The sequence below is a fragment of the Myotis lucifugus genome, unplaced genomic scaffold (genome assembly GCF_000147115.1).
Source record: "Myotis lucifugus unplaced genomic scaffold, Myoluc2.0 scaffold_1, whole genome shotgun sequence".
Lineage (NCBI taxonomy): Eukaryota > Metazoa > Chordata > Mammalia > Chiroptera > Vespertilionidae > Myotis > Myotis lucifugus.
In genome coordinates, this window is record NW_005871049.1 from 28245469 (window position 1) to 28261515 (window position 16047).

At 39.9% G+C, this 16047-nt stretch overlaps 1 protein-coding gene across 1 annotated transcript in view; it reads right to left on the bottom strand.

The window, feature by feature from the left end:
- The window catches only part of GLRB (glycine receptor beta), a 51437-nt gene that overhangs the window by 14255 nt on the left and 21135 nt on the right, over window positions 1-16047 (bottom strand). The window contains exons 4-6 of the mRNA XM_023755463.1: window positions 2953-3182; window positions 2765-2847; window positions 856-996 (exon numbers count right to left, since the gene is read on the bottom strand). Of these exons, the coding sequence (XP_023611231.1) occupies window positions 856-996; window positions 2765-2847; window positions 2953-3182 (454 nt within the window). The remainder of the gene's footprint in view (window positions 1-855; window positions 997-2764; window positions 2848-2952; window positions 3183-16047) is intronic.

Sequence of the window (16047 nt, forward strand, 5' to 3'; positions counted from 1 at the left end):
ATCCCTGAATATCTTTGTCTTGATTTACTTCCTGAAATGTAATTCGAATTGTGTGGTATTTACAAGTCAAACTGATTATTAGTATTAATGTAATAATCAAAATTCAATCACTTTTTATTTATATTGCTAATCAAAATAACACCATATTTAATATGTAAAATCACTCAGTAACATATAACTATCAGTAGAGACTCAAAGGTTAAGACTAATCATATTATAAAAGTATTGAGTAGTGATTACTGTATTTTTATTTCTGTAAAAGCTTGGGGGGTAATTAGTGAATGAGGTTAATTTGTTGTGCTTTTCATAATTGGCTGTTCCATAACCTAGGCCAATAATATCAAACATACAAAAATACTGACTTATGTCAAATTACTTCACACACTCATTGCTTCTTGCACAGCATGAAGATTAATGCTTTTTACAACTAATAATATTGGTCAACCACTACCTAAAAATTGCTCACAGACAATAGATGAGTATAAATGAATTATGTTGCTCATATCCACAGTGTTTGGTCTCAAATTGAATCTTGCCAAAAGTAGAATTTCTTCATAACATCTACAAAACCACTACCTGGCTAAGTTCATATTACTAAAATAAAAAATTGAAAACCTCTTCCTACCCAGAATTACATTAAAAAAGGCAAAATTCTCCAGTAATAAAAATGTTTTTAAAAACTTTAGTGAATGCAATTTTATGAGAAATTTAAATATAATATTGTAAAGTTATACTAATAAATATTGAACTTATTTTTAACTAGTTTTCTTCTATTTTGCCCTTAGCATATATTAATATTAAAACAGATCTTTGAAATAGAATTTAGTTTTGTTTAACTTAAAGATCATTACTTACCAGTGCCTTTATAGTATTTTGTACAGTTACCATATTCAATATCCTCCTTTTTTATATCAAATTGAGGCAAGGCAATTTTTTCTAACTGAACAGGATCCCCTGACTGCCAGATAAATCGTAAATCATCAGTTGTGTAACCAACTATAAACAAAAATAAATAAAAATATTAGTTTGAAATGCAATTATTAATGCTTTCTTAGTATTTTAATAATTCGAATATTCAACACCAAAATGATAAGAAAAGAGACATGAAATTGTTATTAAAATTAGGTAATATCTATAGCCACTGATGAAAATATTAACACAAAAGTTAAAGATAGTTGTCTTAAAGAAAGAACATGTCAAAATAATCAGCATATTAGATATAAAATCCCAGGGTCATATACATTATGTGAGAATTCTGAAATGTCATCAATAAGAAAAAGTAATAAATAAGTGATACTAGCTTTCAAATCATGCAATATACTACCTGGAAAATTTAAAATAAATATAAGCACCAAAACATTTTTAAGAAGTAACTACAAACTTCCCTGAAGGGGTTGCATTGCCACAGGAGAGCAATAAAACAATCCCATCCTTCCCCCACCCGTCCAGTGGCCATCATTGTGGCATACTGAAGCACACATTCTGGGCTTAAGTAATGTGGCCACGACTCAGGGATCATATGGGCATTTACAGCATATAGTAACCTACCGTTCAACTCTAAAGTGCATATATTTTTAAAGCAATATTTTAGTTCTTCTGTTAATAGAATGGAATATAAATACATAGTTGAGTTTTTAAATGAAAATACACAAGCACACATATGTGTGATATATACACCAACATGACATATATACACTAACATCTGCAAAATCTTATTTTCCTTATTTTATGTTAGGACAGGCATAAATATTCCAATTTTAAGTAGTAACTTAAATAAAAAACAGCTAATAATCATTAATTTTAAAACATATCATCCAACAAGCATATGCTTGCCTACAAGGTTATTATTGTTTATTCTCCACAGAAATAGGTTATGGTAAACAACTAATCAGGTTGAAGATTCCTTCTATTAGTGTTAATATTTTTTTTAAATGCATGGGTGAGTTCTTTTTTAAAAAAAATATATTTCATTGATTTTTTTACAGAGAGAAAGGGAGAGGGACAGAGAGTCAGAAACATCGATGAGAGAGAAACATCGATCGGCTGCCTCCTGCACACAACCCACTGGGTATGTGCCCGCAACCAAGGTACATGCCCTTGACCGGAATCGAACCTGGGACCTTTCAGTCCGCAGGCCGACGCTCTATCCACTGAGCCAAACCGGCTAGGGCTTAGTGTTAATATTTTGAATTTTATTTTTAAAAGTCAAGTATTATAGCAAATTAATATTTTTAGAGGTAACCATTTCAATTAGTGCACCTATTTCATGTTTTATGATATGAAATATATCTGATTGTAGAAACATAGAGAATCCAATTTTGTAAAAAAAAATAATAATAATGTTTATACACCTATAGAAAAATGAATGCTTGGTACGATTTAAATAATATTTTTGCATGTTTTTCAAATGTTCTGCTCTAAAAATGTGGTTTTAATATCAGAAAATTATTAGGAAAGCATTTTCTCCTTTATCTTGCCTACATTACTATTTCAAATGAAGATGGCAATTGGAATCAGTTAGAAGTGAACACCTACATCAATTTAACTGTAATACAAAATTAGTATAGTACCAAAAGGATTTGTTTTAGTACAAATTAATATAGTAAAAGACTAACGATAATTTCCTTAAATAAATTATTCTAATGACTATTTGTAATCAAAAGCCTTCGTTTTTACCATTGCTACCTAAGATTAGTAGAATGCACTTCCTAGAAATTTTAAATATTTTTATTCCTATAGTCATTTAGGGTTTCGTTTTACATACAGCTCTCAAGTTGCATTTTGCAGCGTTGTGTATCCATGGGAAACAAGGTCAAGTCCAATGGGCATGAAAGAGTAATAGATAACCTGAAAGTAGAAACAGAGGTAGTAGAAGTCATTTGACATATTTCCCCCTGATATGCTGATTTTAAAAGGAAAATATAAATGTACAAATATTAAACATCAAAGTACCTCATGCTGACAAGGACATCTCCATCCCGAAAAATAAAGAGGAGGATATTCTCCTGGGTTACATCATGAAAATTGGCACTTTTTTCATTTGCAAAAAACAAATCAGGTTTCCACAGACACTTGTACATTGTGGGATCCACTGTCAGGGCATCTGAGCCCCGAAAATCGCTTGGGAGCTTCAGCCTGGGATCGTTCCATTTTTGTCTCAGGAAGATATTAACTCTGTAGTCCTAGGGAAAGAAAAAAATGTGTGCAGGAGTATGTTTATTGCCAATTTTAAGAACATATTCAGTGCCGGATTTAAAAAGGCTTCAATGATTAGCAGCAGAAATATTCTTTCTCTTCTAACATTAACCAGGATCAAAACAGCTCAGTCACTAAATACAAAGAGCTCCATCCGCAGTACAAAAAGACCCTTGTGTCTATTTAATTACTCTCTACAGACATTTCCGCAGCACTTGCTAGTTCAAACGTCAGAATATAACTTTACCAATAATTGCTTTACCTTTATATAAATACAAATTACTAGTTGGTTGGGAATTGTTATCATAAAAGCATGGGAACTGCTAAATTTTATTATTATGCTTCCCAAAAACCATAATAAACTTTAGTTAATAATAGACAAGAAGCCAAAGGAAAATATTTCGACTTGTCTTTTACTAAGTAGCAAACTATAAAAACAATATATGTATATAACTATGTATATTATATAACACATTATGTAATATGTTCCTCAGAAGGAAAAAGAAAAACTATCAGACATATAAATGATTACACAGAGAAAATGAGATAATCAAATAAAATTTGGATTATGCAAAACAGATAAAAGCACATACAAAATATTATGTTATATTCAACTATGGTACAAAAATGTTTTCAAACCTACTAAGTAATAGCTAATTGTATTTCGGGAGGGGGAGGTTTGGCCCATCTCCAAATGTTTTAATTTTAAAACTTTGTAAAAATTGAATTCTATAAAAAATTTGAATTATATCAAGAGACATAGATTTTAAGAATATGTAAACTTAGGAACGTATTTAATAACTTAATACATTATATATTTGTTATTGAAATAAGGTTTGGGCACAAATTGGGTTGTTAGTATATACAGTCAAACTCAGCATTGAGGCATCAAGGTCAGGTCTTTTGATTTTAATTTTTATAAATTTTTTAAAAATAAATTTTATTTTACTTTAGAGGGAGAGAGAAACATTGATGTGAGAGAGAAACATTGACTGGTTGCCTCATGCACACACCCCGACCAGGGAACAACCAGGAAATCTGGTTATGTGCTCTGACCAGGAATCCATTCGGCAACCCTTCAGTGCATGGGACAACACTCAACCAACTGAGCCACGCCAGCCAGGGCATGATTTTAATTTTATATAGTGAACTCAGATATGTACAAAAATGTACTAGGTATAGATTGTATTGGGCTTCAGCTTCCTTATTTTACATCACTCAAAATTCATAAAATGCTATTCTATCTATATATAGCCTTTAACATAATCAAAATGAATTAGGTCACAAACTTCAAATCCAAATCCGAATAATTAAATAAAAAGAGATGATAGTTCATCTTATATTAAATAAGACCTAATATATTTCCATATATGGAAAGGTAGATAACATATATACACACACTTTATAAATGTCTAACATGAAATTAAGCATAAGCAATAAGCAATGACTCTAGAGAAGCTTGGGGAATTTACTTTCTCTTTCATATGATCTTCAGACAATGTATAGTAATTAGAGAAAATAAAGCACATAATAACAGCAAACATTTACCAAATTATAGACAGTGAAGTAAAATTTAATTTACCTACATTTTACAGCTACTCTAAACTTGATGTTTATAAAAACTTCAACATATGAATTGATTCTTAAAAATCATAAGCAGATGGTTTTGGAGTGCCAGAGTCAAATACATTAAGGATTATATAAGCTAACACTGAACATATCTGCACCATTGGAAAAAAAAGGTAATATTTTCCCAATCAAATGAACATGGAATCAAAGAGAGAGTAAAAAAACCCCTAAAACACAAGAAAATGGAGGCCTCCCATGTAGTTACATGACATTTTTTTTCAAAATATACACATATCTTAATATTCATAATGGAACTTAAGTGATTACTTCATATCTGAATTTGATTGTGACAACTACAGAAATTAACTCAAATATGTCCAAGACAAAGGCTTATCTCCCCCACATGGTGAGCCTTCCAGTAGATACGATGGTGCTTCCTGAGAAATGTTTCTATCCATGTCATGTAAACATGTATGGCCCTCCACTTGTGAAGACTCATTAGGTTCAATCACCTATACCAGTGGTCGGCAAACTCATTAGTCAACAGAGCCAAATATCAACAGTACAACGATTGAAATGTCTTTTGAGAGCCAAATTTTTTAAACTTAAACTATATAGGTAGGTACACTGTTATTAAATTAATTAGGGTACTCCTAAGCTGGCCTTTGCTAAAAACGTCCTCAATCTGATTGAGGTACCTTCATTGAGGTCGACCCCTTCCAACTCTCCCATCCACACTCGTCTTGTATATTTGTTTCGTCTATCTCCTTTCCGAAAACTGACTTCTGTGCATGGGCCACCAAGTTTCAATTGTACTGTACGTGCACGCCCGCACGTGGTATTTTATGGAAGAGCCACACTCAAGGGGCCAAAGAGCTGCATGTGGCTCACGAGCCGTGGTTTGCTGACCACTGATCTATACTAATAAAAGCCTAGGTGGTCCTCACACCCTCATGCGCAATGTTGTCACAATATGGCCGCCATAAGATGGCCGCTTGCAAGAAGAGGCGGAGCACAGCGGCCACTTCGCGCAGTGAGGCCTGGGGTCATGCGACTCCACGCAGTGCGGAGGAGGCCAGTCCCGGTGTCTCCGCTGCCTCGAGCAGAGGAGGCGGGTCATGATGAAGGAGGCGGGTCACGGCAGGGGAGGGCAGTTGGGGGCAATCGGGCCAGCGGGGGAGGGCAGTTGGGGGTGATCAGGTTGGCAGGCAGAAGCGGTTAGGGACAGTCAGGCGGGCAGGCAGGCAAGCAGTTAGGAGCCAGCAGTCCTGGATTTTGATGTGGGGGAGACTGTGCATGTGTAGTAGCAGGGTATATATGAGAATTCCGTGCTTTCTGCTCATTTTTTTCTGCTGTATACCTAAAACTGCTCTAAAAATGAGGTCTACTGTTAAAAAGTGAATGTAAAATATGCTATAAACAATGTGAAAGGAAACACAAAGTTAAGAAAAAATTATTTAAAAATTGTAGATAAGGTCAGAAGATCACTGTTTGCCCTTCCAGTGTCCTACTAAAATATTTTCCAACAAGCCCACTTAAGAGTTAAATGGTTTTCCAGGAAAATGTAACATTCTTTGACTTGTCATTTTCTTTTATTAGGGCCTAGACTCTCTAAAGTTATATAACTTATAGAAGATTGATAAATCAAAAAATTATGCAAATGATTTCTGTCAGGTCTAAGGATAATCCCAAAAATTATGCCTTTATTGCTCCGTGGAACAGTAAGACTGCGCCAAATTTAGGAATCTAATTCCAGCATTCTTTCTTTCAATGCAGTCTCCTAAATTCTCCATTAAATCAACTTTAGTGTTCTGCTGGTTCCCTCATTAATGAGTTATATAAATCAATGACATGCCCTACTATATTTGTTTTTAACTTTTAAAAGAATTATATTTTATCCTCAAAAAGTTGAACATAAAATAACCATATGATCCAGCATTTCCACTCCTAGGTATATACCCAAATGAATTGAAAGCAGAGACTCCACATGTAAATCCTATATAATAAAGAGGTAATATGCAAATTTATCACCATGCCCTCACACAAGATGGCCACCACAAGATGGCCGGCAGGGGAGGGCAGTTGTGGGTAACCAGGCCGGCAGGGGAGGGCAGTTGGGGCGACCGGGCTGGCAGGGGAGGGCAGTTGGGGGTGATCAGGCCGGCAGGGGAGCAGTTAGGTGTCAATCAGGCTGGCAGGGGTGTGGTTAGGGGGTGATAAGGCTGGCAGGCAGAAGCAGTTAGGGGCAATCAGGCAGGCAGACAGGTGAGCAGTTGGGAGCTGGTAGTCCAGATTGTGAGAGGGATGTCCGACTGCCGGTTTAGGCCCAATCCCTGTGGGGTCCCAAGATTGGAGAGGATACAGGCTAGGCTGAGGGACACCCCCCCCCCCATGCACAAATTTCGTGCACTGGGCCTCTAGTTTATATTCATAGCCATAATATTGTGAAATAGGTGGAAACAACCTAAGTATCCATCAACAGATAAGTGAACAATCAAGACACAGTATATACATACAATGAAGTATTATCTATATCCTAAAGGCCCAGTGCACTAAATTCGTGCATGGGTAAGGTCCCTAGTGGCTGCCAGCTGCTGGCCTGGGCCTTCCTTCATTCCACGCCACCCCCTGGTGGTCAGCGCACATCATAGCAAGCAATCAAATTCCTAGTCAGTCGAACTCCCGAGGGGACACTTTGCATATTATGTTTATATATATAAAGCCTAATATGCAAATAGACAGAACAGCGGAACAACCGAACAACCAAACAACCTAACAACCGGTTGCTATGATGTGTGCTGACCACCAGGGGACATACACAGAACCGGATCTGGTCCCGAGCCGCAGGCACGTCGGCCCTGCAAGCCCCAGAAGCTGCCTTATGGCCGCCCGGGACCCAATCCGGTCCCTGGCTGCAGGCACACTGGCCCTGCAATCCCTAGGAGCTGCCGACCCGCCGCCCGGGACCAGATCCGGTCCCCGGCCGCAGGCACACCGGCCCCGCAAGCCCCAGGAGCAGCCTGCCCGCCTGCCTGCCACCCATACCCGATCAATCCCAGGCTGCAGGCACGCCAGCCCCGCAAGCCCCACGAGCCACCTGCCCACCGCCCGGGACCCGATCCGGTCCCCGGCCGCAGGCACACCAGCCTCGCAAGCCCCAGGAGCCGCCTGCCCACCGCCCAGGACCCGAAGTGAATTTAAAGAAGGGATTAGCCAAAGAAAATATATGCACAACCCATGGACACAGACAACAGTATGGTGATGGCCAGAGAGAAGTGGGGGGCAAGAGCTGGGTAGAGGGGGCAAACGGGGGGAAATAGGGACATCCTATATAATAATAATAAAAGGCTAATATGCAAATTGACTGAACGGCAGAATGGCCGGTTGCTATGATGCGCACTGGCCACCAGGGGGCAGACACTCAATGCAGGAGCTGCCCCCTGGTGGTCAGTGCACTTCCATATGGGGAGTGCCACTCAGCCAGAAGCTGGCTCATGGCTGGCCAGCGCAGAGGTGGTGGCAGGAGCCTCTCCCACCTCTGTGGCAGCACTAAGAATGTCCAACTAACGGTTTAGGCCCGATCCTTGGGGGCCTAAGCCTTTAGTCGGACATCCCCCGAGGGCTCCCTGGCTACCAGAAGGATGTCTGACTGCAAGCTTAGGCCTGATCCCCTGGGGAGTGGGCCTAAGTTGACAGGTGGACATCCCCCAAGGGGTCCTGGACTGCAAATGGGTGCAGGCCGGGCTGAGGGACCCGCCCCCCCAAGTGCACAAATTTTTGTGCACCGAGCCTCTAGTCCTACTTAATAATAGACAAAGATTGAAATTGACCGTACCTTCGCTACGCCTCCCATTGGATAATCAGCGAGATATGCAAATTAACCGCCAAGAAAGATGGTGGTTAATTTGCATACGTAGGCGCGAAGTGGAGGAGCGAAGACTGAAGGCAGCTCCAGCTGCCAGAGCCGTGAGAGGCTTGAAGGCGCTTCCAGCTGGAGCGAAGGCCTGGGTCCCAGGTGCCAGAGGAAAATCGGTGCCGGCAGCTAGGGGAAGGGAAGGCCTATTGCACGAATCTTTTTGTGCAACAGGCCTCTAGTATAGCTATAAAAGGCTAATAAGCTAAGTGTTCTTCTGCCCATCCTACTGGTCGCTATGATGTGCACTGACCACCAGGGGGAAGATGCTCAACACAGGAGCTGCCATGACGTGCACAGAGAAATGGCACTGCTGACCTGGCGCCCACAAAGCAACACTCGGCTTCCCCAAAGTGGGACACAGGCCCTGCCACCACCCTGAAGTGACACCCCACCAAATCGTAGCCCACAATGCCAAAACCACATGGTGCAAAATCCAGTCCACAGCCCAGCCCAGCCTGGAAATGGTCTCTGTGGGGGCTGGGTAATAACACCACGTAGCAACTCCTAGCTTCCTCTCCCTAGCAACAACTAGTCTCCTTGCAGTTTCTTCAGCCCAGGAACACAACTTGCTTTATAGCCAGGTGCAAACATTTCATACTTTAACCAAATTTCTGTGAAGCATTTTCCTGTGCCTCATCTCATTTGACCTCACAGAAGTCCTGGAATAGGTAGATAGGAGACTCAATGGAATCCTATTTTCTTTTCATTAGCCAGAAAATGGAGATTTAGAAAGTTTAGAAACTTGACCCAACTGGAAAGAAGAAATGGTGGACCTTGAAAATGACTTCTTCAGGTTTTCTCACTGCACAGAATATAGTCAAACACTGCTGCAGTTAAATATTTTATCCTTTGTTCTCTGTGAGTGATCTACAATAATAATCTGCTTTGTGTTGATATTTACTGCTGTGTTGCTGACAATTACCTGAAAGAGAAGTTGGGGTGCTTCACTGGGCTGGAAAAAGTTTAGCTAAATCAGAAAGCAGGACTAATTAAGTACGTTTATTCTATAAATAGAAAAGGCTAAGTTCACTCACGCATGCACGATACATATAAAGCTCTCGCTGGTGCCAATCACATGTTTGTGTTTCCATCTGTCATTGTCGATCATGAATTTGGTTGACACTTCTATTATAGAGAAAAGGGTGACTAGCGATATTAAAATATTTCTTCTAATTCATTTCCGTTCAATGTGCATGAATCCGTGTACTGGGCCACTAGTTCAACCATAAAAAGGAATGAAATTCTGATACATGTTACAACATGAATGAGCCTTGAAAATATTACCCAAAATATCAACACTAATTCTACTTAGAGTGTAGGGAAATAATAATAATAATTTATTCTATATAATAAAAGACTAATATGTAATTTTTCCCCATGGGTGGAAGTTCTACTGACTGGGAGTTAGATGTGCACTGACCACTAGGGGGTGGCCCAAACCATGGCAGGCGTTGGTGATGCAGTGCTGGCAGCAGGCGGTAGTGGAGGTGCTGCCAGCCTCAATGGACACCAACAAGAATGGGACTGCGGTGAGATGGGGGAGCTGGTGAGTGGGCAACACCAGGCCAAGGCAGGTGCCAGCGGGGCCCAGGTCATCCCACCAGTCACCCCACAGATTGGCCCTGATCGCCAGGCAGGCCTAAGAACCCCACATATACAGGAATTTCGTGCACCAGGCATCAAGTCTTACCTAATAATAGACAAACATGTAAACTGACTGTCCCTCTGCTACGCTCACCAGCCAATCAGGAGAGTATGCAAATTAACCCAACAAAGATGGCAGTTAATTTGCATACATAGCGGCGGAGCAAAGACTGAAGGCTCCAGCCAGAGCGAAGGCCTGGGTCCTGGGTGCCGGAGGAAAACCGGTGCCAGCAGCCAGGGGAAGGGAAGGCCTATTGCACGAATCTCTTTGTGCAACAGGCCTCTAGTATATATATAAAAGGCTACTATGCTAAGTGTCCCTCCTACCATCCAACCAGTCACTATGATGCGCACTGACCACCAGAGGGCAGATGCTCAACGCAGGAGCTTCCAAGCTGCAGTAACTTGGCAGTGGTGGTTCTCGGGTGACGCACCTCTAAACCAGAGAGGAGGGAGCCCGATTCCTTGTGGCACTGTGCAATACCACCTTCAGCCTTGGGTTATGTTGTTGATGGGGCACTGTTGGCCCCAAATCTTGTTTACTGCATGCTTGCACTTGTGTTCCACACCCTGTACAACCGCAACTTTGCCAAGTGTCCTCTCGCACTCTGGGAACCCTCGGGGGATGTTGGAGAGCTGGTTTCAGCCCAATATCCGCAGGCCAGGCTGAGGGACCCCACCTTCCAGAGGGACCCCACTCACTCCACAGATGCTGGAGAGGGACCTCGGGAGGTTGGATCTAGGGAGTGTCCAACCTGTCTCGCCCAGTCCCACCCCGCTGGCCACCTTCTAATTAATTTCCTTTCAATGTGCATGAATCCATGCACTGGGTCACTAGTAGTAATAATAATAACCCTGGGGAGGCAAACATTTCCAGGGAAGGCTAGAAGACTGAGAAAAAGAAGGAAAGCCTTGGAACAGGATTACACCAAAGCAAAGAGGCAAAAACTTTAAGATGGTCAACAGCAGAAAGTTTCATAGAGGGTCAAATACAATCAAACTGAATATTCTGCAAATGAGTGATGGTTTTAACAAAAACATTATTTGGTAGGTTGGCATATAAAAAGTAATATGATAACCTGGCCAGTGTGGCTCAGTGGTTGAGTGTTGACCATGAACCAGGAGGTCATGGTTTGATTCCCAGTCAGGGCACATGCCCGGTTGTGGGCTTGATCCCAAGTGGGGGACGTACAGGAGGCAGCCAATCAATAATTTTCTTTTATCATTGATGTTTCCATCTCTTTCTCCCTCTCCCTTCCTCTCTCTGAAATCAATAAAAACATAAAATTTAAAAAGGCAATATTACAGAGAATTAATATGTGAATAGAGGACAAAGTTTCAAGTCTAAATAAAGGGAGGTAAAAATAATACAACATAGGGCTTTTATAAGGAGTCAATGAGATAGCATATATAAAGTCCATATTAAGCACTAAACACATGTATTTCTTCTTATTATGATATATGCTTTATTTTGTTCTTATTCTTTTATAAAGTTGGTAATAGTGATAAAAATGCTGTGCGTCAGAAAAAAATCTTCATGTAGTGTACTAATTTGGTTTGCTCTGGTCTATGCATATTGACCTACAGTTATTCCTAACAGTTATCTACTCCTGGGTCACAATTCTTACAACAGTGCTAAAGTATTGTTTTTGAGCATCTCCTGAATTATTCTTGCTTTCAGCACACTAGTGTAAACTGAATATACCACGTAAGCTCTGAGTCTTATATTTCAGTAGGCATCTCCGAAAAATTGGTAACTGCTTACTTTCCTGTGTCATTCTTGATCATTGTGTCTCACCATCTATATATATAAAAAGCCAGCATCCAGAACGCCTTAACGACCGGAAAGACCAGTTGTTATGACACCCACTATGGCCAGCGAACTGGCCAGATCTGGGGTGTGGCCGGCCTTCCAACCTCCTGCGGTCCCTCCCCCCAGCCGGCCCATTGCCCACAGCCCCTCCCTATGGCCAGCCCCACCCCTGATCAGCCCCCCACACCAAATTGGGGGCGGGGCCCACCGGCCAATTACCCTCAGCCCCTCCCCGCAGCCGGCCCGACCCTGATCAGGCCCCAATCAGGGCAGGCCGGCTGGACCCCACCCGTGCACAAATTCGTGCACTGGGCCTCTAGTTGCATTATAAAAGTGCCTCAAAGATGCTTTTCTATTAGGTATGTAGGTATATACTATTATGATTCAATACAAGTTGCAGAATGCTTATATATCTTTTAAAAATGTTTTAAAATTTTACAATTAATTTAAAGTAATAGTTTGAATTAAATACTCATTAAAATACAAAAGCTCATTAGTTAGCATGCTTTGGTTAATGTTTTATGAGCATTTCTAAATGACTGATAGTTATTTGCATTTCAAATGCCTCTATATTAAATAACTATCTTTGAAACCTATTTATTTTCATTTTCAATTACTCAATCACAATAATTATAGCTCTATCATTTATTTGGCAATGAACAAACTCCCATCAGAAAGAGACTTCTTTTATCAATGCGAAATTACTTAATTGTTTTCAGAGAACTTGGTGACAAATACTCCTCATTGTTGACTCCAAACTACACACTATTAGTCATTATCTGAAAAATGGATGGTCTCCAAAACGTTCAGTATCAATTAACAGCCAAATTAAGCTATTTCTTCAAGGCAATAAAACATTTCAGAACAAGACATTAAAACTGATTTAGTTTCATTAATGATATTTTAACATTAAAAACAACTTATCTATATTTTATATTGTTGTTAGGATAGTTCTTCTGCCTACTTGTAATTTTTACCTAACTCTCACATAGGCAGCCTTTAACTCATTTGTTTCCTTTACATTCTGATTTTAAAAAAAAATCATTCAAGGAAATAAAGGAGATCAATTCTCACAGCATCTGGCAGCATTATAATGATAGTTCTGTCAACAGAATTGTAATAAGCCTGGTTTCAAAAGGATTTAAATGTAGTTGTTAGTGAGGTTAGAAGTTTCACATAAGAACTGCATAATAACAAATTACCAGTAAAAATTCCTAGGTTATATTTTTAGCAATTTTCTCAATATGTCATTTTAACATTTGTAGTCAAATATTATTTAATAACACCTTATGAATACTTAAATGTTATAGACCTCTGCCAATAGTCCATTTTTGTTAGGAGTGCCTGCTAGGGGATGAAACATTAAACTATACACTGCATGAGAGTAGTAGTCTGCTTAATTGTCTATATAGAAAGTGTCCAACATACTTCTATTAAATGCAGGAATAAAGAGATGACTTTTGTGGTATTTTGACGGTTAGGATATTTCTCTAGTATCGGTCACACCATCAATTTAATTTTTCCTATATCAACTGATAACAGTGACAAATTACTGGAAGGAGAAAATAAAACGTGGACATTTCTCATCCTTCATTATTACCTAATACAATACTCTTATGATATTATGATATTTAAATACCAATGCTTCTGAAATAATAAAGCTGGAGGAAAAAAATGGTTAGAAAGGAAGGTATGAATAACAAATTATGTTATTCTTTGTTTTAAGGCAGACACACTAAAAAAGTAACTTTGACAAAAAAAAGAGACAGACATATAGTATATTTTTAACTTTTAAAAACACAGATTCTCTCAAATTGTCCTTATTATGATTTACTTTAAAGAGTGAGACTTTTCAGTAATCACTGAATAAAAAAAAAAAAGCCACTGGTTATTTTGGCATTTCCATATATTGAAAAAGTTATATATATAATCAGATAACCCTCCAGCCACATTTGGGAGGAAGTTATATGTAATCAGATAATCCTCCAACAGTATTTGGGGGGAAAAAAATTAACAAGTGTTCATCAGCATGCATATTAATTTCCTACTGCTTCTGTAACCAAGTTACCAAAAACCGGGTGGCTTCAAAAAAAAACCACCAAATTATTACCTTATAGTTCAGAACATCAAAATCAGTTTTACTGGGCTGAAGGCAAGGCATCCTCGGCCGGTTCCTTCTGGAGGCTCTGAAGGGAGTCCAGTTCCTCGCTTTTCTCAGCTTCTCCAGGCCGCCTGCATTCCTAGACTTGTGGCCGCTAACTCATATCATGCGAATTCATACTGTCTGCATTGCAGCCACTAATTCTGTCTCCCACCCTCTTGCCTCCCCAGCATAAGGACCCTTATGATTATACTAGGCCCCCATCTCAAGATCCTTAATTATATCACATGCAAAAGTACTTCTTACTGTATAAAACAACAGCACAGGTTCCAAAAATTGGAGCACAGACATCTTTGGGAGACCATTACTTAGCCTACCACAGGGCATAAACCCTAAAGATGACTGACATGAGAAAAAATAAATATAAAAACATTTTAAGGCTTGTGTATTTATGATCCAAAATAGAAAATAAAACACAATTGGAACAAATATGGATGGAGCAAAAGTAGTTTTACAATTGTTTTTATGAAAAATAATACAATAATTAATAAATAATAATAAAAGAATAAACTCTGTTTCATGTGCTCACAGCTATAAACCAAATTTTGCTTTACCCTGTATATATAATATTATTCTATAATAAATGAAATAATGCTGGAAAGTTAAAAAAACAAAAACAACAAAATACAAGGAATAATAAAGCTAAGACAAGTTTTAAGGAAATAAATTTAAATCTCTATATAGAAGGAAATATAGAAAATAAAATTGTTTTAAAAACACCAAAGATGAGTAATAACCAAGGACTACAATAAAGCTTTTTTAGCTGATCCCAAATATGATCATTCTTTCTTGACAGGCACAACTGTGTTGCTCAGAAAGAGTTGAGATCTATTATTAAAACAAGCAAAAAAGTAATGTGGCAGAAAGGCACAAAAAGTCTGACAGGACCATGAATTGTAGTGCAATAATTGAATATAATTACAAAGCATGCCTAGACCAAAGAAAGGAAATGGATTATATAAACAAACTTTTATTTCCATGAAAAGAGCTCTTATTATGCCTGGTGAGGTAAAGGGCCTGTGTATAGATTATTACAATGAACCGTAATACCCAATTTTTCCCCAAGTGCAATAGTTCACATTTTCAATTATGAAAAATCCTGCTGATTTAAGCCAAACATCAGAATTGAATGAAAAAACCAACAGAAATTATAAACATTACTGGAGAGCAGATGCCACCTAGCCTCTAACAAACCATTCTTCTTACTTTTTTATTGAATTTACTAGAGGCCTGGTGCACGAATTTGTGCATGGGTGGGGTCCCTTGGGGTGGCCTGCGGGGATCGGGCCCCAACTCGCACCCCTAGCCTCGCAGCCCCGCAGCCCTGCCTGGCACCCTGCCTTGGCCTGGCGCCGCCCCCTCACCTGCTCCACCATCCCGCCTGCGGGGTGATTGATCGGGGCCAGGCCCCTGCCCAGCTTCCTCAGCACCTCAGAGCTGGGTGGTGGCCCTGCTCCTGCTGCCAACGCTGGTTGCCATTTGCAGAATGATCGGGCTCCCGCTCATACCCGCCTTGGTCTGGTGCTGCACGCTCACCTGTTTCACCATCCTTTTGCGGTCCTGCTCTCATTGGGGCCCACTGGGGCCGGCAGCACCTCTACTGCCTCCTGCTGCCAGTGCGGCATCGCCGATGCCCACCATGTTCCACTCCGCCCCCTGGTGGTCAGTGCATGTCATAGCGAGCAGTCGAACTCCCAGTCTCCTGGTCAAACCCCCAGTATCCAGGTCGAACAACCACCCGAGGGGACA